General features: G+C 48.0%; 2 protein-coding genes and 2 pseudogenes across 19 annotated transcripts in view; 3 read left to right on the forward strand and 1 right to left on the reverse strand.

The window, feature by feature from the left end:
* TK2 (thymidine kinase 2) overlaps nucleotides 1-25,737 on the reverse strand; it is a 1,024,677-nt gene that overhangs the window by 436,799 nt on the left and 562,141 nt on the right. The gene's annotated exons all lie outside the window — the stretch shown is intronic.
* On the forward strand, nucleotides 8,720-17,242 carry LOC146402262 (large ribosomal subunit protein eL22-like; annotated as a pseudogene).
* Nucleotides 19,681-25,737, forward strand: part of LOC146402263 (protein-serine O-palmitoleoyltransferase porcupine pseudogene) — a 48,016-nt pseudogene continuing 41,959 nt past the window's right edge. For 2 of the 3 annotated variants that reach the window (XR_014805774.1, XR_014805775.1), the window contains exons 1-2: nucleotides 20,305-20,679; nucleotides 20,887-20,973. The product of XR_014805774.1 is annotated as a protein-serine O-palmitoleoyltransferase porcupine pseudogene, transcript variant X1 (transcript). Of the gene's footprint in view, nucleotides 19,770-19,868; nucleotides 20,206-20,304; nucleotides 20,680-20,886; nucleotides 20,974-25,737 lie in introns of those variants that run through there. The other variant, XR_014805776.1, reaches the window with a different exon arrangement.
* Nucleotides 19,895-25,737, forward strand: part of CBFB (core-binding factor subunit beta) — a 67,179-nt gene continuing 61,336 nt past the window's right edge. For 10 of the 15 annotated variants that reach the window (XR_014805802.1, XR_014805803.1, XR_014805801.1 and 7 more), the window contains exons 1-2: nucleotides 20,305-20,679; nucleotides 20,887-20,973. Coding sequence is in view for 9 of the 15 variants with exons in the window: in XM_021094056.2 (XP_020949715.1) it covers nucleotides 20,602-20,679; nucleotides 20,887-20,973 (165 nt within the window). In the remaining 6 variants the exon portion in view is untranslated. Of the gene's footprint in view, nucleotides 20,206-20,304; nucleotides 20,680-20,886; nucleotides 20,974-25,737 lie in introns of those variants that run through there. The other 5 variants (XR_014805804.1, XR_014805805.1, XM_084960174.1 and 2 more) reach the window with 2 other exon arrangements.

Here is a 25,737-nt window from a genome sequence, read left to right on the forward strand (position 1 = left end):
CATGCCTCAGGTGTGGCCCTAAAAGCAAAACAAACAAACAAAAAACATCAAATCACAATCTGGTTTAGTGAGGATTGTGTTGCGGGATCAGAGGCACTTTGAGAGCATCAAGGGGTGTCTGACCAAGCTGGGCTGTGGGGGGGTGGGGGGGGTTCCCTGGCAGAGATGCCTAGTTCCCCATCTCCACATTCTCTCTGCATTCTGTCCATCTTCCTATGACACTCAAGGGGTCTTTCTGAATTATCACCTCTTCAAACTCTGCATGGCTTCCCTCTGCTCCCAGGTAAAGTCCCATCCCCTTAGCTTGGCACAAAACTTTTTAAAACACTTCCTGTTTCAACTCCTCTCCGGATCCATCCTCTTCACACATTCCGTGTTTTTACCTAACCCTGTACTTGCGCTTCCTCCCAAAGCCCTGGGCCTTCATACCTCCAACCCTTTGCCCATACTGTTCCCTCTGCCTGGAAGGTGCCTCTTTGCTATACGCTTTCCTCTTCTTTCTTGAAGATCTAAGTATCATCTCTGTAAAGCCTTCTTGGACCCCCAACTCCCAAGGCAAGGTGAATGAGGGAAGGGTGAGAGAAGGAGGCAAGGTGAATGAGAGAAGGGTGAGAGAAGGAGGCAAGATGCACAGGAATAATCCTCTCTTCTGGGCAGAAACCCCAATGGTGGGAAGCTGCCCCACTGGCTATGTTACAACAAGGATGAGAAGTACTTGCAGCTGGATTTAACCACGATGGGGGTGTGAAGCTTAAGGAGGAGAAAATGGCCTTTTGGATGAGGCTGCACCAGCACTAAGGACTGAGAAGCAGGGCAGTTCTGAGGCTGGCTATGCAGGAGGGAGTCTTAGGGGTTGTCCCACCTCCCAGGCCTTGAGGAGATTAGCCATAGACACATCTGGGACAAGCATCTAGGCTCCCTGTTGCTTCAGTCTAGAGCCAGAGATTTAGCCTTTGTTTGGGGCCCTGAACCACCCCCTTTAGCCTGACATGCCAGAATGCCCACCTATCTCATTGACCATCAGTTAGTCCAGGCCCTTTCACTGCCCTACTGTGCACAGCTACTCAGACTCAGAACAAATGCTTCTCCCCCTTCTCCAAATCCTCCCACCCATCAAGGTCTACTTAAAGCCACTTCTTATGGGAAGTCCACCCAGACTGCCACCGCTCCTATCATTGCACCTAGCTTGCTATTTACCATTTAATCCTGTGCAACTTTGTGCCTGTTCCCATTGGCCTGAGGCCTTGGGCAGGTTATATGTTACAAGGAGTGAAGCTTTGATAGCTTGGAATCTTCTGTTCCCTCCATACCCATTTCCCCAGGGCCCCTCCAAAGCCTGGACGCAGGAATGATCCTCAATAAGAGCATATGACTTGCCCTGAATGTTTCCATCTGTCAGATGGTTGGGTGAAGTAGATAGTTTCTCAATGGGAGACCATGGAGGAAGGGAGCGCTGCCACCTGCTCCCTGTGAGGCTAAGCCTCCTCTGCTCACGCAGTCAAGGGGAGCTGCAGCAGAGTCGCCTGGCCTGCAGAACACTTGGCTTTTTTCCTTGTTGTCTCAAGTGCACCCCTCAGGACATCCACATTCTGAGCTCTCTGTCCATTGGATTAGGTCTTGGTGTTGCATCCAGACTCCTCACTCTCTGGTGTATCTAGCAACCTGACCTGGGCACACCCCAGCCCGTCCCACAGGTTTTTGTTTGGTTTTGGTCTCCCGCCTTCCTTCCTTCTTTCCTTCCTTTCTAGGGCCACATCTGCAGCATGTGGAAGTTCCCAGGCTAGGGGTCCAATCGAAGCTGCATCTGCCAGCCTACGCCACGGCCACAGCAACTCAGGATCTGAGCCGCATCTGAGACCTACCTCACAGCTCATGGGAACACTGGATCCTTAACCCACTGAGTGAGGCCAGGGATCGAACCCACATCTTCATGGATACTAGTTGGGTCCCTAACCCCCTGAGCCACAACAGGAACTCCCGTTTTGGTTTCTTTGTGGGGTTTTTGAGTGCTCAAGTATGCCTAACACAAAATGTACCATTTTAACAATTTTAATTTCAGTGACAGTGAGTATGGTCACATTACCATCACTACCATCCATCTTCAGAACTTTTTCATCATCCCAAACTGAAACCCTGTATCCATTAAACAATAACTCCCTATTTCCACTCATCCCCAAACTCTGGTACCCACTCTTCTACTTCCTATCCTATAATTTGTGTATTCCAGGTACCTCATATAAGTGGAATCACACAATATTTGTCCTTTTTTGTCTGGCTTAATTCACTTAGCATATCTTCAAGGTTCATCCACATTGTAGCATATGACAGAATTCTATTCCTTTTTAGGACTGAATAATATTCCATTGTGTGTACATACCACATTTTGTTTTGGTTTTGAATGATTTTTATTTTTTCCATTATAATTGGTTTGCAGTGTTCTGTCAATGTTCTACTGTACAGCAAGGTGGCCCAGTCACACATACATATATACATTCTTTTTTTTACATTATCATGCTCCATCATAAGTGACTAGATATAGTTCCCAGTGCTATACAGCTGGATCTCATTGCTTATCCACTCCAAAGGCAATAGTTTGTATCTATTAACCCCAGATTCCAAGTCCATCCCACTCTTTCCCCCTCCCCCTGGGCAACCACAAGTCTGTTCTCCAAGTCCATGATTTTCTTCTCTGTGGAAAGGGTCATTTGTGTTGTATATTAGATTCCAGATGTAAGTGATATCGTATGGTATTTTTCTCTTTTTGGCTTACTTCACTTAGTATGCGAGTCTTTAGTTCCATCCATGTTGCTGCAGATGGCATTATTTTGTTCTTTTTGATGGCTGAGTAGTATTCCGTTGTGTATATATACACCACATCTTCTTAATCCAGTCGTCTGTCGATGGACATTTGGGTTGTTTCCCTGTCTTGGCTATTGTGAATAGTGCTGCAATGAACATACAGGTGCATGTGTCTTTTTCCACATTTTGTTTATCCATTTATATGTTTATGGATATTTGCCTTGTTCCCACCTTTTGGTCATTGTGAAAAATGCTTATGAACATTAGTGTAGCATACCAGAGATTTTTATGTCCCAAACTACAAAGTTGACTAGGGTCTTTATTTTTAGGGGTTTCCTGAGTATCTGAGATAACTAGAGGCTGCAGAGACCCATGTAATAGGGGGCACCTGATACTTCATACCCCAGCATTTCAGGCCCCAAAGCAAAAGGATGGTTGGAGGAGTGGGGAGAACCCCTATCAAGCAAAAGTTTATCTTCACAACAATGTTGTCACATGGATTTCATTAATCCTATTCTACCAATAAAGAAATCAAGGCAGGAGATGAGCTAGTGGTGGCAGAGTGGGAATTTGATCCATACCTGTCCGACTTACCCTGCTACCTCCATCCAGACCTAGAACAATCCCTGAGGGAGTGTGGCCTCCAGAGGATGTGTGACAGCTCCAATTTCAGGGGAGGCATAGCTAGAAGAACATCTCTGCCCACCCCTAACCAGGGGACAGGCAACTAAATAGCCACTCATCATAGAAGCCAGAGTGAGGACTGGGAGCTTAGGCCCCCTGGGCAACATGTGAAGAACTCAGGAGGCTCTGGCTGGGGTCTGGTTGGGCTTGATTCCTCCCAGTGCCTACAGGGGACATCTTGCCCAGGAGATCCTGAGGTCTGACCCCAGGCTGTTCCAGCCCTGCTTTGGAAGGCCTCTCAGTTCTCCCCTCCTCAAGCTCTGCCACACAGGTCTGCAGAAGGGGTCTTCTCCAAGCAGCCACCCACCCGCCCAGAGGCTATCCTTGCCCAAATTAGAGGGAGCGCAGCTGAGCTGGAGCCAGGGCTGGCCAGGCTGGGGCAGAAGTGAGAATTCTAGAGGACTCTCCCAGAACCCTGGGACCTCCTCAAGGAATTCAAGCCAGTAAGAACTCGGGTGGGCAGGCTGGGTGCTGGGCTGGGCCCCTGCCTCCCATAGTCCCTGCCTCATACCCTCCCCAGCCATCCAGGAGAGTACCCCTCTTCCTGTCTGCCCCTCCCCATAGCACTGCTGGAAGAGGGTATTGTAGAGGCCTACCTGCTGCCCTGTCTCCACCCCATCTTCACACCCTCACCCAGATCCCTTGAGGACCCCCCAGAGCTTTTCCTAAATCCCCTGCCAGACCCCGCGCCCCAGGGAGAGGTTCTCAGAACTGACTGGATCTTGGTGAGGATCCCAGGACTCTTCTGTGGCTTTTCCCCAAGTTCACCTCCACTCGCCAGGGCCACTTTGAGCACGAAAGCGCCCCGGAGCAAAGCTGGCCTAGGAAAGGCGCGCACACGCGGCTCAGCTCGGCCTGAGCCCCACTCCCTGCTCCGGAAGCGGCGCCCCTTCCTCTCCTCCAACACCCCCAGCTTTCCACCCCCGAAGCAGCAATTACCGGCTGGGGCGGCTGAGGAAAGGCCAATTAGTGCGGGAGACGTGGCCCCTCGGCGGTGCCCGCGCCAACCGCAGCCCCCGCAGCGCCGCAGCCGCCGCCCGCCCCCCTGCCCGCCGCCAGCGCCAGCCGCCTGCGAGCCCCGGGGGACGCGCCGTCCTGGCTCCCGCCAACTGCTGTGATGGATCCAGTTGCCTGGCGTGGGGCCAGGGCCTGGGCGGACTCGAGGGCGCCGGGAGCTGTAACCCGCCGCCGCTGGGTGGTGGGTGGGGGCGAGGGGAGTGGGGCTCCCCTCTCTGTGAGGGCTCCTGCGCCCCAGGACTGCCTGCGCCCAGACGCCTGCCTTCAGTCGCCAGGCAGGCGGGCAGCAGCCGGTGGTCTGGGGGTGGGGGGCCCCCCCAGTAGTAGGCTAGCGATTGAGGCTCCAGGCAGGGGTGAGTTCTGCCCAAGCTCTCTTGTGGCCTCATGGCCCGCCTGGCTTGGGACCTCCAAGGCCCAGGCCCAGGCTGACCAAGCCCGGAGCAGTTCCCTGTTGGTGGCCCTGGCTGGGCTTGGCTTTAGAAACCCTCCTCCCATGCTGGATAGAGCCCACTTGGCAGAGAAGTGGGTAGAAGAATGGGTGGGCCATGCACGGCCTCTGACCTTTTTCCCTGAGGAGTGAACACATGGACTTAGTCTCCCGGGTCCCTGTCTTGTACAGCCTGCCTCGCCAACCTGTTGGGAGACCTAAGAGGGATCTTGCCCTCCTGGAGCCCTCAGGCTGCATGGGCAGAAGCTCCAGGTGCTTGGTTGGGATCCCAAGCTAATGGCAGCTCTGAGGTCCAGGGAGGCTTCAGGTGAAGGAAAAGGAGACAGACACCACCACTTCAAGGCCTCCCCTTCCTCAACTGACTCCTTTCCAGGCCAAGCGGGACATGCTGGGGCCCTGGAGTGGGCCTATGCCCAGGACACACTCTGGATGAGGCTGAAGAAGTGAAGTAACAGTGGGGAAGGCTTCAGTAGGAAGGTTCACACAGGGCCTTCACCAAAGAGATCTGCTACACGATACTTCTCTTTCCCCCACAGGCACCACAAGGGACTGCATTAAGGTGCCGAGGGCCCTGAGCAGCCCTGGATGCAGTGGCATGGATGCCCAGGTGGCCCTTTCTCTTGCTCCCAACCCCACACAGGTCTGACCTTGGTAGGGAAGGGCTGGGGCCTGCCTTGTGCCCTAGAACCTTATTCTATGACAGAGAGGGGATCCCCTCTCTAAAGGAGTAAGAACTCCTCTTTCTACGTCCCAAGGTCATTAGCTGTGGGATGAGAGGGGACAGAGAGACTGTGAGAAATCGGGGTTGGGGACTGAGTGAGGATGGGAGATAAACACACCACTTGAGTCCTTGGTGGAATGAGGTGACAGAGCATTAAATTAAAGCATGAGGAGGAGTTTCCATTGTGGCTCAGCAGTTAACAAACCCAACTAGCATCCATGAGGATATGCGTTCGATCCCTGGCCTCACTCAGTGGGTTAAGGATCCGGTGTTGCTGTGGCTGTGGTGTAGGCCAGCTGCTACAGCTCTGATTGGACCCCTAGCCTGGGAACCTCCTTATGCCATGGGCGCGGCCCTAGAAAGACAAAAAAGACACACACACACAAATACACAAATTAAACATGAGGAGAGGCGTGAAGACCAGTAGAAGAGACAGTGGAATGATCTGTTGAAAAAGTTAGGGAGTGGAGGAAAGAAACAGAAGCAGATAGACACAGGCCCAGGCAGACAAGTGGACAGAGAGCCAGGGCAGTGCTGGGGGCTGCTCAGGCTGGAAAAGGGAGCACTCGGGTTCTCAGAAGGTGGCAGTGGGCAGGGAGCTGTTTCTCATCCGAGTTGTCTGACCACTGAGACCCCCGGGACACTCTAGAAAGGGTCATGGAAAAGCTGACCTGTCATGGGCTGGGCTGGGATGTCGGGAAAGGCTTCCAGGAGGAGCATCTGGATAGGAAAAACTGGAGGGGGTGGAGGTGGAGAGGGAGGGGGAGCTTTCAGAGGGTACAGTGGGAGCCAAGGCCTGGAGGCAGGAGTTAGCCTGCTCCATCCCACCAGTTCTGAGTCACACTGAAATGGGCCCAGAGCTGGAGCACCAGGCCTGTAAGCCTGGGAGGGAGCATGGCCTCTACCCTGAGGCACTAGGGAGCCATGGAGAGGAGTGTCCTGGTCAGGCTTATCTTCCAGAAGGAGGTTACAGAGTACAGAGCTACTGGAGGAGGGGAGGGGAGGAGAAGGGGAACGGGGGAGGGTGCTGCAGAACTGGATGATGAGTCCTTCACGGAACAGAGCAATCGAATCATAAAGCAGATGGAGCTTGGAGTTCCCATCGTCATGGCTCAGGCTGGTTAACGAATCGGACTAGGAATCATGAGGTTGCGGGTTTGATCCCTGGCCTCACTCAGTGGGTTAAGGATCCAGCATTGCTGTGAGCTGTGGTATAGGTCGCAGATGCAGCTCAGATCCCACATTGCTGTGGCTGTGGTGTAGGCTGGCAGCTACAGCTTCAATTGGACCCCTAGCCTAGGAACCTCCATATGTCGCAGGTGCAGCCCTAGAAAATACAAAAGAAAAAAAAAAAGGACAGATGGAGGAGTTCCTGTCATGGTTCAGCGATTAATGAACCTGACTAGCATCCTGACAGCATCCATGAGGACGTGGGTTTGATCCCTGGCTTCACTCAGTGGGTTAAGGATCCCCTATTGCCATGAGCTGTGGTGTAGGTTGCAGAGGCAGCTCGGATCCCACATTGCTGTGGCTGTGGCATAGGCTGGCAGCTACAGCTTCAATTGGACCCCTAGCCTAGGAACCTCCATATGTCTCAGGTGCAGCCCTAAAAAAAAAAAAAAAAAAAAAAAAAAAAAAAAAAAGACCAAAAAAAAAAAAGAAAGAAAGAAAAGGCAGATTGACAGGACTTGATGACAGATGAGGCAGGGGAGGGAGAAGCTGAGAGAGATTCCTATGTGTCCTATTGTCCCAAGGAGCTTTGGGCCAAAACAGGAGGTCAGCTCTGAGTGCTCCCCACCCCCAGCCACAGGATGGCCCCTGGCTCAGAGGTCTCCCACCCACCACCTAGCTCAGCCTGGGAACTCACCAAGTGGAACCCTCCCAAGGCCTCTATCCCAACAAACTGGGGCCCAGCAAAAGCCCCAAGAGGGAGTCCAGTCCAGGATCAGGGCACAGGCAGGGTCCGGTGTTGCTAGGGAAGTTCTACCCCCCCCCCCAGTGCCATGAGGGATTGGGTTTGGGCCTATTTGTTTGTGGAACAAATTGGAGGGGACGAAGGCCCATCTGCGGCCTGAAGGAACTCAGAGGCTGAGGTCAGATGGCCTCACGGAACAGAGCTCAATGTGTCTCTTTTAGGCAGAGTTTGGGAGCATGGGTTCCTGTCTGGGCCTGTGCCTCTGTGTGTGTCCTCAGGCAAGCCACAGGCCTCTCTGGGCCTGGTTCTCCTCATCCGGGAACAAGCTCTGGGGCCCTCCAGCCGTGGTCCACGACTCCTGTCTACCCCTGCCCTCTGAGCCACAGGCCCCTGGAAGGGCATGCCCAGGGACCTTGCTGAGGAGCCGAGGGGATATGGTTACCTATCTCTTACCATGAAAGAGCAAGGACCCTTTTGAAGGGACGCCTGAAGCTAGGAGAAAGCCTTTCAGGAAATTAGCACCAGTGGCAGGAAAATTCATCAAAAGCTGGCAGAGGCGCCTGTTGCTGATCCATGTCTCTTGCAGCTCTTCTGGCCTGAGGGGAGGACTGGTAGCCTCCAGGGCCTTCCAAAGACCCAAGACTCCGAAACACTGGCCCTGTTGCCAGGACTCTCAGCACTTAGTGGGGCACCCCCATCAATTTTTTGCTTCTGAGACATGGAATCCTACAGTGCCAGGAAAGATTGCTAATGAAGAGGTCTTTGGTTTGAGTACAATTGTTTCTTTTGCTGTGTGATCTCAGACACTCAGTTAACCTCTCTGATCCCCTCTTCCAGAAAGAATCCTGACCTTGCCTGTCTTCTAGGTGACCAGTACATCTACAGTACTCAGCATGTCTGGAAAAGAATAATTTTCTGAAGAGTGAGGATGCAATCATATCTGAACAACAAACTCTCAGTTGTGGGACCAACATAGCACGGAAACAGCCTCCAGGTGTTAGCTTTGTTTTCCCGCCATGCCCACATGCAAGTGCTGCAGTGACAACACCGGATCCTTGACCTCCTGCACCACAAGGGAATCTAACATGGAACCCATTATTCTGGGCAGCACACACCTCCCTCTCGCAGCACCCAGATGCGGCAGGCAGAAGAGCTGCTGCAGGACACACCTCCAGAGGGCACCACTTACCCGTTTTATGGTGTGAATGAACCCTGGGATGTAACCTGAGCTCCATGCCCTACCTCCTCTGCATATGCCACCTACCTGCACACTTAGACCTCCCAGGCCTCAGAGAAGGCTCTGGTGGAACCTCTTGGGTACCACCTACCACAAAGCATCCACGTTAGGCAATCTTTGCCACCCCTTTCTCTTCTCCAGCCTATCCATGGCTTCCTTCAGCTCCCAGAGCTGGTCCAGTCCCCCAGCCATCCAGGTCATCTGATGCTAAGCAGCAGGATCCTTTGAAGGGGCTATGGGTATAGCCTCAGGCCCCAGAGCCCCAGGGGATCCCTTTCAGGGCCACACTGATCCTGGCACTGCCACTGTCCCTGGCTCAGCTACAGAAGGAGGGACACAGCAGGCACTTACCCTCTGCTGTAGAAGAGCAGGAACACCCAGCCCTGCTCAGCCAGCTTCCTTTTTCAGGTCTGTCTGAGCTCATTTTATGGTATTTTGTTTGGACTCAAGTTGCATGGACTCAGATTGTTATCCAGTTCTTCCCTTGACTGCCAACATTTACAGTTGGAGTTGCATCAGAGTATAGAGTTGTACAAATCCTAGAATTGCAGAGCTAGAAGGAAACTTAAAGATCATTATAGCCACCATTCTTTGAGAGTTTATAACTTTGTGCCAAACATTAACTTTATGCAGATGTTTTTGCCTGCCTAGTGCAAACTTTCCTTTTCCTGTGACATCACTCTTCCCACAGAGAGACACAGGGTCCACAATGAGCAGGTAACCCAAACTGGGCCTATTAAAGTCAGTCCCAAGATTTTTGTAGGAATATTAGGAATGAGTAGTTCTTACCACCTGCAGGTGAGTCAGCATGTGAATGAAGATAAAGCAGTAATATAGAACAGAGAGAGAGCGAGCTCTGGTTTCAGCGCTTGAACTCCTGAACCAAGAATTTTCAGCTAAATGAGCTGATATGTTCCGTTTTTTTTCTTATTTATATATTTACTTATTTATTGCTTGTTAGGGATGCACCGGTGGCATATGGAGGTTCCCAGGCTAGGGGTTGAAGTGGAGCTACAGCTGCTGGCCTACGCCACAGCCACAGCAACTCAGGATCCGAGCTGTGTCTTTAACCTACACCACAGCTCACAGCAATGCTGGATCCCGGACCCATCAAGCAAGGTCAGGGATTGAACCCGCATCCTCATGTATACTAGTGAGATTCATTTCCACTGCACCACGACAGGAGCTCCCACATTCCCTCTTTTGTGAAGCTAGTTTTTGTGGGTTTTTTTTTTTTTTTTTTTTTTTGTCTTTTTGTCTTTTTAGGGCTGCACCTGAGGCATATGGAGGTTCCCAGCCTAGGGGTTGAAGTGGAGCTGTAGCTGCCGGCCTACACCAGAGGCACAGCAACGCTGGATCTAGCCTGCATCTGTGACCTACACCACAGCTCATGGCAACACCAGATCCTTAACCCACTGAGCAAGGCCAGGGATCAGACCTGCAACCTCATGGTTCCTAGCCCAATTCGTTTTTGCTGCGATACAACAGGAACTCCTATGTAAACTATTTTTAATTGGGTTTCTGTCTCTGGAAACCAAAACAGTTGTGACAGGTAGGAATAGATATCTCTGTCCTCAATTTTTTTTTTTGCCACACCCAGGGCATCTGGAAGTTTCTGTGCCAGGGCTTGAACCTGCAACATGGAAGGGACCACTGCAGAAATAATGCTGTATTCTTAACCACTATGCCCACAGAGAGCTCCCATCTGTTTGCAATTTTTTGATTAAAAAGTGAGAAAACAGCTGGCTCTGAGTTCCCAGGCAAATCCCTACTCTGACATCAGGTCGCTCTGACAAAGAATGAAAGGACTAAATTTCTTCAACTTTAGGACTCCTTTGCTCTCCTGAGAGCTCTTTCTCTGGATCTACCTGGCCATGTGCCCTTGTCACTTGTTCTGTCTCAATTTTCCTTTCTTTTATTTATTTATTTATTTATTTTTACAACTGCACCCAAGGCACATGGAAGTATCCAGGCTAAGGGGCTCAAATCATAGCTGTAGCTGCCGGCCCACGCCACAGCCACAGCAACGCTGGATCTGAGCTGCATCTGCGACCTACACTGCAGCTTGCAGCAGTGCTGGATCCTTAACCGGCTGAGCGAGGCCAGGGACTGGAGCCATATCCTCATGGATGCTAGTCGGGTTCTTAACCTGCTGAGCCACAATGGGAACTCCTGCAGAATGTTTTTTAATGAGTGCCCTTGGGATCAAAACCTGTTCGTGGGAGCAGAAGGAAGCACAATTGGATAGAGGGGGAAACCAAGCTCTACTGTAGGCCCAACAGCTGACTCCACAGGGAACTTTAGAGCTAATATGGCCCATCAGCATTGCCCTGCTGGGCCTTTATACCCTCTTGATCAGCCAAGATCAAGAATTGATCTTGAATTGAATGTGAACTGCCCAGGAAGGAAGAATGACCTGCAGGTAGCTTTCTGCAGCCGAGGGAATCCCTGAACGGGATTAAAACATCCCAGCTGCTGGGATAACAAGTCCTTCACTGAAAACAGATCTGGGTGGTGCATCTCTGTGTCCATGTCAATCACCAACACTGTTCAAGCTGCAAGACATGCTGGGTGCTCCCCTTGAGCAGGAGGGAGCAAGATGAAGTTAGCATCAGCTGGGGCTGGGGAAGCTACCTAGACTGTGGGGTGACTTTGAGGAGGTTGGGTTTAGTCTCCAGGGCAGGCATTGTGAGGATATGCTGTGGGGGCAGTCATTCTGCCCAGCACGTTGAGAAAGGCTTCTCAGAGGCCTCTGAAGCCACACTTAATTGAAGTGTACGAGTTTGCTTGGCTGTGAAGGGGTAAGAAGCAAGCTAAACAGAGGAATTTAGCCAGGGCTGGAACAGCCAGAAGCCAAACTCCTTGCCCATTCACTCAAAAGTGTCATCTAGAGGAAGAGAACTGCTGTCTGCCTTATCAACTGTCCCTCTTGTGTTCCCAGAGGGAAGGCAGGCTGGGGAGATGGCCGTGGGCTAGTAATTCTGCCTGCCTATTTGTAAGGCAATATTACAGCATGATGGGAAACTACACGCAAGGATGGTTTACATGGATTTTTTTTTTTTTTTTCGAGGATGGTTTAGAGCTTTGCAAATTTGGGAAAGAACCCAAGAACAGGGCAAGGTGTCAAGGTATCATGAGCAGGGAGACAAAAAAAGAGAAGGTAAAAGAGGATGCATTTGGACTCAAGACTTGATAAATGAGCCAGAAGTGAGTGTTGAATTATTCAATCTCCTTTATTGATCCATTGATCTCTATTTGCAGGTCTTGGTTTATTCTTGGTTGGCGTTTCCTGTGTCTGAGACAGCGAGAAGAGGAATGGAGGGCGGGAGGGAACATATTTTTAAGACTTAAGAAGAGAAAAGAGGCAGTACCAAAGAGAAATTTGGCAACACATATCAGGAACTTCAAAATGCCTGGGTCTTTTGACATGGTGGATCTATATCTGGAAATTGACCCTAAAAACACTATGCAAAACATTTAAGAAAAAGCCTTAGGCACCACAATGTTCACAGAAGCCTTATTTTATAACAACAAATAATGGGAAACAATCTAAATAAATATCCAGCAATAGGGGATCGGCCAAGATGCCATTCCGAGTCTTACATGACTACATGGGGAAATACTTATGCCATAGGATTAGGTCATAATGCAGCATTAAAAACTGTATGTAAAGAATGTCCTAATGGGAGAAAACAGTTTCAAATGATGCAACCGACAAGGGCTTAATCTCTAGAATATATAAGCAACTTATACAACCCAACAGCAAAAAAACCAATCAATCAATGGAAAAATGGGCAAAAGACCTGAATAGACATTTCTCCAAAGAAGATATACAGATGGCCAACAAACACATGAAAAAATGCTCAACATCGCTGATTATAAGAGAAATGAAAATGAAAACTACCATGAGATACCACCTCACACCAGTCAGAATGGCCATCATTAATAAGTCCACCAAAAACAAGTGCTGGAGGGGCTGTGGAGAAAAGGGAACCCTCCTGCACTGCTGGTGGGAATGTAAACTGGTACAGCCACTATGGAGAACAGTTTGGAGATACCTTAGAAATCTATACATAGAACTTCCATATGACCCCGCAATCCCACTCTTGGGCATCTATCCGGACAAAACTCTACTTAAAAGAGACACCTGCACCCGCATGTTCATTGCAGCACTGTTCACAATAGCCAGGACATGGAAACAACCCAAATGCCCATCCACAGATGATTGGATTTGGAAGATGTGGTATACATACACAATGGAATACTACTCAGCCATAAAAAAGAATGACATAATGCCATTTGCAGCAACATGGATGGAACTAGAGAAACTCATACTGAGTGAAATGAGCCAGAAAGACAAAGACAAATACCATATGATATCACTTATAACTGGAATCTAATATCCAGCACAAATGAACATCTCCTCAGAAAAGAAAATCATGGACTTGGAGAAGAGACTTGTGGCTGCCTGATGGGAGGGGGAGGGAGTGGGAGGGATCGGGAGCTTGGGCTTATCAGACACAATTTAGAATAGATTTACAAGGAGATCCTGCTGAGTAGCATTGAGAACTTTGTCTAGATACTCATGTTGCAACAGAAGAAAGGGTGGGGGAAAAACTGTAATTGTAATGTATACATGTAAGGATAACCTGACCCCCTTGCTGTACAGTGGGAAAATAAAAAAAAATAATAAAAAAAAATTAAAAAAAAGAATGTCCTAACTGTGTGAAGAAATGTGGATTGAAAGAGGCCAGAGAAATTATAGTGAACTGTTAGCAATGATTGTTTAAATATGCACAAGTTTTAAATAGTTAAAACAGAATGTAAGGGTGGGTGAGAGACTCTCATATGAAAGCTGCACAGTAGTAAAATAAACACAAATTCGAGAGTTTCTGTTGTGGCTCAGCGGGTTAAGAACCCACCTAGGATCCATGAGGACGCAGGTTCGATCCCCGGCCTCACTCAGTGGGTTAAGAATCCAGTGTTGCCACAAGCTGCGGTGTAGATCAGCTCCAGTCCTTCATTGCTATGGCTGTAGCATAGGCCGGCAGGTGCAGCTTAGATTTGACTCCTAGCCTGGGAATTTTCATATGCCATGGATGTGGCATTTAAAAAAAAACCAACAAAACAAAAAAATTTGTGGGGAGCCAACTCCTTCCAGAACCCAGGGTATGCTTGTGTTGTGTTCTAGGTGTGCTCACCATCTCCCTGGCACATTATACGAACAAATAATAAAATGAGGTGATGCTGTGGGACAGTAGGACAATTAAAGGCCCCTGAACTCCTATTTAAAGAAAGAGTATGAGGACTTCCTGTTGTGGCTCAGTGGTTAACAAATCCAACAAGGAACCATGAGGTTGCAGGTTCAATCCCTGGCCTTGCTCAGTGGTTAAGGATCCGGCGTTGCTGTGAGCTGTGGTGTAGGTCGCAGAAATGGCTCAGATCCCATGTTGCTGTGGCTCTGGCATGGCTGGCGGCTGCAGCTCTGATTAGACCCCTAGCCTGGGAATCTCCATATGCCATGGGAGTGGCCCTAGAAAAGGCAAAAAGACCAAAAAAAAAAAAAAAAAAAAAAAGCATGAGGTTTTCTCCACAGAGAAAGGGGAAGAAGTCATGCTAGGTAGAGGGAACAGTTAGAACAAAGGCACTGAGGCATGTGCGAAATGCAAGGAGGCCAGTGTGGCTAGATTGCAGGGTGCCGTGGGGAGAAATGTCTGGACATGAGACTGGAGAGGAAAGTAAGGACTGCCAGGGCATCATGAATGCCAGGCTCAGGGCCTTTACCTCTCAGCCATGGGCAAGCCCGAGACTTGGAGGAAGGGTTTAAGCGCGAGGGTGGTGTGGTTAGTACTCCACATTCTCCAGTCCCCTAGTCTAGTCTGGTTCCCATCACCCGCCAGAAACGTGGAGAGTAGGGGAGGGGCAGGGGGCTGTCCAGCAGCCCTTGCAGATGGTCAGCCAGGCCTCCTGCTCCCAGCCTGGCCCTCTTCCCAACACACCAGGTTCAGTCCCCATCCCCAGCAACCCAGACAGACCCCTCCACCTCCCATGACAAAGAGGCTCATTTGGAGCCTGGGCAAGATTTGCAAACGTCAAACTTGTAATTACAAGGATGAAATCATCTGGTTCCTTTTAAGCAAACGGGTTTATTGATTCCCAACGCTGAAGAAATGCTATTCTGGGGAAACTTGCTACTCTCTGCTTTCCTCTCCCTGTGGGATGGCTGAGCTGATGGGGAGAGGGTTGCAGGGGAGTGAAGAGGGGAAGAATCTCCTGGGAGAGAAATGCTTAAGCGCCTAAGGGTGCATCGTATTTTATGCAAATTATATCTCAAAAAAATTATTGAGGGCTCAGGAAACTGCCTCATTTGGGCAGATGACACCCTCATCCTGAACTTAAACCCATCTCCGTCCAAACACTAGAAGCTGGGTGGAGCAAGGCTTTAGGCTCTTTGCCAACCACTAGTTCCCCTTCTCTCCCACCCCCTTCAACATTCATTTGTGGCTCCAGATCCTATTTCATCTTCAGGATGGTATGGTATTTCCTCAGTAACTGAAGGGGAAAATGTTTTGTTAGAAAAAAATGCACTAGAGGCTTAGGGACCTATGGGGACCTCACCGCCCTTTCAGGAGAGGCAGATGTGGGTGGTTGTGGACACCGGATCTGGATAAAGCAATCCTTTCTGTTGGCCCCGGAAGGATGTCTAGCTAGGCCTTGACCTTCCAAGTCAAGGAGGGACAAACAGTTGGGCTCAAGGGGCAGGAATGTGCAACCATCTGGGGCAAGAGCCACATCCTGCCACAAGGTCCACAATAGGACCCCTTCATTCAACCTATTGGGACCTCTTTGGGAGCATGGTAGAGTGCTCCAGGAGGAATGACCCCAGCCACAGCTCTCCATGAGCTTTCAGTTCAGTTAAGGAGACAAGTGGGACTTTTGGCATCTCTACCAGTAGAGGCCTTGGAGTGGATGGTTAAGGGCACCAGCCCCTCTGAGCCTCAGTTTCCTCATCTGTAGAATAGGGTCAATAATAAACTTGCAGTGTGATGGTGAGGAGTGAACAAAGAGGATATACTCTCAGATGCTTAGCCATTTCATTCGCTCTAATGGGTCAAGGTCTTTTCCACATCTTATGGTCATTTCTTTACCTTTTCAGAGTCTCTATTTCCTTGTCTGTCAGATAGTGACAAGGAGAGCTATCTTAGAAGGTGGTTTTGTGAATTAACTGAGATGAAGGTCATAAAAGCACCCAGCTCAGAGCTTCCCAGTTGGGCCAGACAGTTGAGGCTTCCCTCGATGCCCCACTCAGTGTTGTGCTTTCTCTGCCCACCCCTTCCAGTTCAGTCTGGGAATCCTGCAGAAGCAGCTGCCCACCCGGGAAGGTAGGAGAGAGGAGGCCCTGGGCTGGCTGAATCCTCAGAAAAGGAAGGCTCCAAGCAGCAGGGCTTCTGAGAATTCCTGCCAGGTCTGGGGAGGCTGGGAGGGTGTTTCTAGGCAATGAACAGACACTCTCAGGCTTCCAGCTGTGGGCCCTACTAGAGCTGGCTCAAACTCCTCCATCGGTCCTCCCGGGCCAATCCATACCCAGCTGGACAGAAGCACAGAACTAAACATATCTAATGTGGATGAAAGTTTCCTTTATTAATTTCCTTTAATCCAGTCTTTTAAATAAGAAAAAAATTAACAACAACAGGCATGCAGAGGTCAGCCGAGGAGATGTCCTCCTTCAGCCTGCGGCTCGTTTCCCGGTAGTCCTGGCCGGTTGGACGCCAGACAATGCCGAGTGTGGGTTACCCTGTGGCCTGGAGTTGCCAAAGGCTGTCTGTGGTGCTGCTGTTCTGGGTCTGCCTGGCAGGCTTTCCCATCCCTTACCCTCAGGACCTCCTTCCCCACCCCCGAGAGGCTGACAGTTAGTGTACTCTGTCCGCTCTGTACTCCCACTGCTCCCAGTCAGCTCTCTTGAGACTAGAAGGGATTTGGCTTGATCCTGACCCTTTTCCTTGTCAAAAAAGTTCATGATGGCTTTCTGCCTTCGCTGCCCGGATGGTTGCCCATGAAAAAGCTTGTGGTGAAAGGGGACAGAAAAAAGGGAGCAGGTTCTGAAGTTTATCCTTGATTGCACCCACCTGCAGAAGATGGACTCCTGGATGCTGCCAATTTTGAGCAGTTTCTTCAGGAGAGAATCGAAGTGAATGGAAAAGCTGGGAAATTTGGTGGAGGGGTTGTAACAATCAAAAGAAGCAAGAGTATTATTATTGTAGCTTCTGAGGTGCCTTTTCCAAAGTAATTTGAAATATCTCACCAAAAAAATATGTGAATTACCTGTGTGATTGGTTGCATGTAGTTGCTAACAGCAAAGAGAGTTACAAATTGTATTACTTCCAGATTAATCAAGATGAAGAAGAGGAAGATGAGGATTAAAATTCAATTATCTGGCATATTTTTTATGTGTTCTTTTTTTTTTTTTTTGGTCTTTTTGTCTTTTTTTTAGGGCCACACCCGGGGCATATGGGGGATCCCAGGCTAGGAGTCTAATCAGAGCTGTAGCCGTCAGCCCACGCCACAGCCATAGCAATGCCAAATCCAAGCTGTGTCTGTGACCTACATCACAGCTCACGGCAATGCCTGATCCTTAACCCACTGAGCGAGGCCAGGGATCGAACCCACAAGCTCGTGGTTTCTAGTTGGATTCATTTCCCCTGTTCCATGACGGGAACTCCATGAGTTCTTGAATAAAAGTTGGGAACCAAAAAAAAAAAGTTGGGGTTCCCTGGTGGCTCAGCTGGTTAAGGATCCAGCACTGTCACTGCTGTGGCTTGGGTCACTGTTGTGGTGCAGGTTTGATCCCTGGCCTGGGAACTTCTGCATGCCACGGGTGCAGCCAAAAAATAAAATAATAAAACACTAGGGAAAAAAAGTTCATGGTGTCTGTCTGAGTGTCTAGGCCACTCTAGTAATATTTCAACTTTTATTTATTCTACATTTCCCAGGCCAGAAATAATTATTGCTAGAGTCCAAACACCAAGGTCAGCTACAGGTCCACAAGGCCTACCTGGACCCATTGTGGAGTAAGAGTGTTTCTTTGTGAATCATCTATTAGAGACAGAAATGAAAGAGTGTACACAATGTTTACCTAAACAGAACGTGGTTGTGTGGAATGCTATAACATGGGATGCTGTTTTTTTTCCTACTGTAGAAGCCAACAGCTGAAACTCTGCTCCTCTGACCACAGTACTTGACTGGGAGCAAACTCATCATCTTCCCCTCATTTAAATAATGGCAGTGTTGTCTTAGTGCCCAAAGGTCTTCTTAGCTGAACTGGGAAGACAGGGAAGAGGCAACAGATGGATAAACTTTTCTTTCTTGTGGGTGACTTAGTTCTGCCTTTGTAACTTGGTGTAGGAGCTGCCTCAGTTACTTACCTCTCAACACAAAGTGCACGTTTTGAGGCTAGTTTTGTCTGCACTTTGTGCTGGTGTGAAGTTTCCCTCTTCAGTTTCACCAGAACTTTTAGAAAGAGAAATTCAAATGGCACCTTTTGCCAGATGTGGCTGAGGCAAATGGTTCAGTGTACTCTCCCTCCCTCCTTTTGGGAAAACTGCTTTCTTCTTGTTGTGAGCCCCCAGGAAGTACAAAACTGCTCTCTTCTTCTTTCAACCATTGGCTTCTCTCTGAAGCTGCCAATCTCAGGCTCCCAACCTGTGATGAGAGAGCATGTGACATAAACTGGCCAGTATCATCACATCTGTCTAGACATGATAATTTGGCAGAGGGGAGAGTTTGTGACTCAGATTGGACCAATCTGGGAGATGGAGACTTGGGAGATGGAGAAGTGGCTGCTCCCATCCTTTGCCAGGAAATAAATGCCATCAAAGAGGCTCCAATAGACTTGAGCAGTAAGAAGAAACGAAGAAATAAAAGAGTCCCTCTCTGTGATATGTTTACTTAATATTGACACTTTGTAGTTTCAAGGTTTTTTTTTTTTTTTTTTTTTTTTTTTTTAATTGGTTTTCTGTCACTTGCAACTGAAAGACACCTGAAAGAAATATTCTGAGATGGCTGGAGGCCCAACAATAGTGGTCGGTGACATCCATATTTATGTATATAATTTCTGTTTGTATAAATACACGCATTCACACAGCTTGGTGTAGGCTGGAGAGCATGCCCTTGGAAGGAGTTGATTCTATGTCTGCCTTTCAGAAAGAGTACGTTTGTTAAAACCACCAGCCTACACATTTGACTTTGCTGAAAACTCCCTCCCTAACCTTGGGTAATCAATCACTAACTGGACTTCAGTTACAGTGACCAACCAATCCAGTTTGTCAGCGACTGAGTGGTTTCCTGGGACACGGGACTTTTATTGCTAAAACCGGGATATTCCATCAACCTAGCTCAGTTCCATATCGATGAAAATGAGATTGGACCAGACAGTGGTGGGAAATTCTGCCAAACCCTGCATTCTGGCAGACATTGCCAAATGCCCTTGGCACTAATTCTTGTGAGTTTGAATATATCCTTACAATCCTTTGCAACAAGGCCAGCTACTGTCATTCATAGTCGGCACCAGTTTACCATCCTTGGACTGAGTTTTTGACAAGCTGGGATTTTAAGGATAGAATCTATTGGGGACCAACTTCGAGTCAAGCTCTGCCATGAATCCCATGTCACACTCTCTCCAGCTTGCGCTCAATGACTTCCCTGGAACTTGTGGATCTTGTTTTTTAGGATTTGATTGCACATTTGTGTAAATATATGGACTGGCACTGGATTGTATAATTCAGCTTGTTCTTTAGAAATGTAAATTTATTGAGTGCACATCATGTGCTAGAACTATATAAAGGTTATCACTCTAACACTGTGAGCTTGTGAGTGTCTGCGTTTTGGAAACAAGCACACTGAGGCTTAGCCCCAGTGCCTGTGGAAGGGCCCCAGCCCGCAGGCAGTGAAGGTGAGCGAGATCCCTTTTGAGTCCCTTCTGACTCAACAGCTCTGACCTTTCCACCATGATGTGGATTCATTCGGATTCTTTCGTCTCTTCCACTTTTAGCCTTTGATGTGCACAGCCCACACCCATCCAGGTCGGTTTTCAGACGCAAAGTCTGCAAGGACTTAAGTTTCCTCGTCTTCACGTGACAGTCTGGGGCTACTCCGCGCTGCCGGGGAGCCCAAAAGTTCCAGACAGTGGAAAGAAAGGACTCGCGCAGGCCGCTTCCTGTCTCCTAGAACCGAGCAGACCCCCACAGGGTGATTCCACACAAAGTGGCCCGCGGGCGGGCCTGAGGGCGAGGGCCGCGCGGCAGGAGGAGCTCGGTTTCACTGCCGCCCTTGGGCGCCGCCAGCCGGAGGGCGGCGCATGCGCGGCGCGGATCGAGGAGTTGTGAATGGTGCGTTTTGTTTGCCGGAGTTTGGGGCGGGCGGGCGCGCGAGGAGGAGGGGTGGGGCCGACGGGGGCGGAGCGGGAGGGCTAGCGAGGTGGGCGGCGAGAGGAAGTGGCTGCGGCGGCGGCGGCGGCGGCCGGGGGCGGCGAGTGCTGGGACCGCGCGGGCGGTAGGCAACGGCTGAGGCGGCGGCAGCGGTGCAGCGGCGTGGGTTGGGCTCGAGCGGGCAGCGGCACCTCAGACTCCCGGGAGCGGGAGCCCACGCGGGCGGGCGCCTGAAACAAAGGGAAGCGAGAGTCAGGGCGCCGCGGGTGGGCGGTCAGTCGGTCAGCGCGTAGCCGGCCAGCGGGTGCCCGCGCAAGCCCGGAGCCCGGCCGGCCGGCACGGCCTCAGGGCGGGAAGATGCCGCGTGTCGTGCCTGACCAGAGAAGCAAGTTCGAGAACGAGGAGTTCTTCAGGAAGCTGAGCCGCGAATGTGAGGTGAGGCAGGCGGGCGGGCGGCGGGGAGGCCGCGGCGCGCCCCGAGTGGGCCCGGGCGGAGAAAAGTTTGGGCTGCGCGGCCCGCGGAGGAGCAATCTCGCCCGGGCAGCCGTCTGCCCGCAGACTCTGCTTGCCCTTATCGGCGCCGCGCGGGGCGGGCGGCGTCGCGGATTTGGCTCCTGATTTCGGGCCGTCTCTGCCTTGCAGATTAAGTACACGGGCTTCAGGGACCGGCCCCACGAGGAGCGCCAGGCGCGCTTCCAGAACGCCTGCCGCGACGGCCGCTCGGAAATCGTAAGTCCGCTGGGCAGGGGCGCGGGGAGCGGGGCGCGAGGCGCGCTCAGGGCACTTGTTGCGCGGGGGCCGCCGGGGCCCAGGCGGGTTCCGCGCGGCGCCGCGGACGCCGCGGCTCCCGGAACTGAGCGGGCGCCGTCTCACTTCCTACTCGGGATTCAAAATGCGAAACCAGACACTGGCGGGCCGCGTCCTCGCGGGGAGACGCTTCCCTGTGGCCCTCGGTGGGCGGAATCTGTTTCCCAGACACGGCTCCGCACACACCGTGCCGTGAGTGGAACTCGAACCGGAGCCCAACTAAACAGGGCAAGGCCGCTGTAAGGGCTGTGTCACTGCTTAAAGGGTCAGGGTGTTATTAGTAGGAAGAAAACAGCCGTACGGAAAAAGAATTGGGCTTCGTTCAAGGTTCTAGTTCTTGGGCGTTAGTTTGTCTCTAAGACGCTAGATTTTTAGTAAATCTGTATGTGGAGCTGTCCCACTTTCAGGATAGCTGAGAGTAAATGAGAGTAAATCCAATTATCTGTTGTCCTAATAGAGGGAAAAAAAAGTCCTCAAGAACGTGTCATTCTCTTCCTAGAATGTTAAGCCTCAGGAGACCCGGAAAGAAACCATTGGGTTTTTTCCAAAGCTAAAAAAACTCCCGTTTAGGCCTGCAATTCCTAAATAATTGCATAGCTTTGCAAAACTCACAGTTGATCTGAGGCCGTATTTTAGGTGGTAGATTTCGTACTTCATGGCTACCAAACCTAACGTGGAAAAAAAATTCAGGTGTTCTAGTTTCTCCCATCTTCTGATTTTCCCTATTGGAGGTACTAATGAGGAGGAAATGATCCAAAAAGTGGATAGAAAAAAGAGAAGAGGTTGATTATTATTTAAACAAAAAAATTGAAGCACTGTATAATGGAATCTAATGGTCTCCATGACCTGGGCCATCACATCTCTGGACACTTGAAGTATGGGCACGGTTTGAATTTAGGTTAACAATAGGAAGACTTACTGGAACGTTTACTTTTATCACCCCTTGTACAGTATAGAATCTGTTTTTATTGAGATATAATTTACATTATAAAATTTTATCTTTCCATCACTGAAATCAAATTTATTTTTAAGAGTATTTTGATATTTAAAATGAAGGCTTTTTAGAGTTGTGTTGCAGATAATGAGAAGATATTGGTCAGATTTATTAGGAGCTCTAGAATGTTTGGTCGTTATTTCCCTGTTATAAAAGGGAATCTCTAGCTTTTCACCCACTTTCTTGAGTAGTTGTAATAGTTACATGACTCAAATATATAGGACACATACTTTTTGGTTTTGGCACTGAGTGGTAGAATAACCATTCATTCATTGATTATATCATCCTTTTCTGGCTTTCCTTTTGGAAAAGGTGGATGGTATGTATACCTAACCAATGCTTCTCTTGGAGGTAATTGATGTAAGTATGAAAGATGAGTTACAAAATGCTTTCACAGTTTTAGAGCTGAGGTTTTGGGGAAAACCTAATGAAACATAGCTAATAGGGAATCTTTTGTCATATCAGGCTTTATGGCATGTAGTTATGATTTGGAAGTATAATTTAACTCATTGTATTTGAACTACTAAATTATAGCATGAATTAATACTATAGAAGTATTATAGGTTGCTTGTGTTTGTCATAAATTTTTCTTCAGGGACAGATCAGTCATTCTAATTCTAGGCCTTCCCCCTCTTCCAAATGGCTGATCCTACAAATTTGAATTAGTTATAAATTTCTGACAGTTATTAAAGGTGAAAGAAGCTAGATGGAATTCTATGTAAGATTTGTAATTAAGACAACTTGTTGAATAAATGTAACAGTATTTGAAAGGAATTTCACATTTTCCTCCTTTTCTAGTTTCCTCCCTTTAATTCAGTGTTACCCACATTTACCTTAAGAGATAATTGTTAGTTCCTCAAGGATGGAGACCACATTAATTCTATATATACCCCCACTGTATAGGTTTTGCATAGTGTCTTTTGCATCATAGTACTTGATTATTTGAATTTAAAGGTTACTTAATTTAATGCCCAAAATTTATCTTATGACTTAGGCTGTGGCTTTTTCTCCTTTGACTGTGGAAAATAGGTGTGGAAAAGGCATTATTTTGTTTCTGTTTTGACAGCCATATATGGTAAAAATACACTTAGTTCCCATAACTGTTCCCAACCCTCCCCCCACCTTTATTCTTTTTTATTTTGAATTCTTTTAACTTATCAGGTTAATGAAGAGTTTATTTTGTATTTAGATATGAAACAATGTAAGAGCTGTGTTGCTCATCTCTTCTTAGCTGTAAAACTTATCCAGACTCCATGTCATAGCATGAAACAAATGTAATTATGGATGAGGAGTAGAATCTATTTGGTAAAATCTGATTTGTTCCTTATATAAGTTCTTATTGTAGTAAGAATGTTAGAGATCTCTTCAATACTAATGATTAATTTAAAAAAAAAGCTTATGAGAGGTATGGTGATTCTGTTGTGAAAGCTGTAAAAGTTATATATTTTTAATCCTGAAGATAGAAAAATAAAGTGTATTGGATGGACACAGGTGTGCTGTTTTACAGTTCATGAAACCTATGCTATATAGTTAGGACGGTCTGAAAATCCTACATGCAGATACTTTTACCATTGTGACTTTGTTTTGTTTTGTTTTCAAGTAGAATTTTCCTGACTCTTATTTGTGTAGGTATTCCATTTAAAAAAAAAAGTTCTGTGGTCACATTAATTTGGGAAATGCTATTCTAGAATGATCTGTTTTTACCACTTTTGTCTCAGAGAGAGAGTGATGTTGATGAGATAATGGGCATGAAGTGATGAAACAGGAAATCTCTTCTGAGGTTGGTCTTCAGGCAGGAGGTGAGGTAATAAGAACTGCAGAATGCCTTTGCTTAGTACAGAGCTGATTTGGGGTACATTGGTGGCAAAAGATTCGTTACAAGATGAATACTGGAGAAACTTGCTTGGGGAATTTTGACAGCATATTCATGGGCAGAATCTCTTACCTGCTGTCACGCTGCTCTGAGAATTTATTAGCCGAGGCTGAAAAAGTTGGCTGTCTTCTCCAGCTCAAAATTATTATTATTATTTATTTATTTATTTTGTTTGTTTGTTTGTCTTTTTGGCATTTCTTGGGCGGCTCTCGTGGCATATGGAGGTTCCCAGGCTAGGGGTCTAATTGGAGCTGTAGTCACTCACTGGCCTATGCCACAGCCGCAGCAACACGGGATCCGAGCCGAGTCTGCAACCTGCACCACAGCTCACGGCAAAGCCAGATCCTTAGCCCACTGAGCAAGGCCAGGGATCGAACTTGGAACCTCACGGTTCCTAGTCGGATTCGTTAACCACTTCGCCATGACGGGAACGCCCTCAAAATTATTTCTGTTATTTAGCAGATACATGTAGCATTTACTTGGCACTGTCCTCAGCGCTTTATAAATACCGAAACTGAAGTTCAGAATTAAGTAATTTGCCTCAGTCATACAGCCTAGGAAGTTTGCCTTCTAGTGTCTGCTTTTTATTTGAACTATTATTAGTTCATTTCATGTCACATGGTTGTTTTTTAAACTTATGCTAAAGTGGGCAAAATTTTTTTTAAAGGTTAATCTAATGTTGATGTTTGTTTAGTCTCTATTCATATAAAATATTTACCAAAAGAAAAGGTATTTCAGTTGATCAGAGAGATGCCGTTAAAGATGTCTATAGAGAGTTCCCGTTGTGGCTCAGTGATTAATGAACCCGACTAGTATCCATAAGGACCCAGGTTCGATCCCTGGCCTCACTCTGTGGGTTAAGGACCCCGCATTGCTGTGAGCTGTGTTGTAGGTCGCAGATGCAGCTCGGATCCCACCGCAGTTGCTGTGGCTGTAGTGTAGGCCAGCCGCTATAGCTCCGGTTTGACCCCTAGCCTGGGAACCTCCAAATGCCTTGGGTGTGGCCCTAAAAAGACAAGACCAAAAAAAAAAAAAAAAAAAAAGATGTCCATAAAGATTTAGCAGTTAGGTTGATAGCTGTACCTATAGTTCTATGCATAGAAATTGGAAATACTTAAATAATTTTTATCTCTAAAGAATCTAAGCTGTTAATTATCAGGGAACTAGTGGATAACTGACTCAGCGAATGCTTTAAACAAATTGCCAAAATTGTGAACCTCTTGCTTTGAGATTAGGACTCAATGCTTGGAAATAAATTATGCTTTAGAACTTTAATTAGTGAAGTAAAACAAAAAGTTCATTGATTTCAACAAAGAAGAGTTTACAATTAGACAATGAAAGTGTTTTTTGTTTTTTTGTTTTTTTTTCCAAAATGCTTTTTACTTATTTATTTCAGATTTTCCCTGGGAAAAAGGGACAGTGTTATTTCCATTTTTTAGTGTTTTTTCCATTTTTTACTTTGGGAAAAAAAGAGTTAAATTGCTTTGGGGCTACACAGAATGACACTTTATTGAAATGGTTTTAGATTGTTCTGTTTGTTGAGCTGTAACATCCAAATCTTTTATAAATATTAGATGAATACTCTTTTGTTACCATTAGATCCAGTTCTCCTAAAGTCGAATTTTAGAAGAAGCATGTTTTTTTAATCATCCAAGGTTTTAGAAAGATGAGAAGTACTGTCACATCATATGCTATATGGTTTATCAGAGCAGAGACAGTCCCAAGTGCATTTTTAACATGAACTTTGGAGCGTAGTGTTTCCTTGAGCAAGGGAAATCAAGAAAAATTAAAATGTCTCATTTATACAACTTTCAATTAT

Source organism: Sus scrofa, chromosome 6, assembly GCF_054392235.1.
Source record: "Sus scrofa isolate SSC_HxYL_T2T_F1_AM1 chromosome 6, Sscrofa_HxYL_maternal_Yorkshire_Landrace_v2.0, whole genome shotgun sequence".
Taxonomy (NCBI): Eukaryota; Metazoa; Chordata; class Mammalia; order Artiodactyla; family Suidae; genus Sus; species Sus scrofa.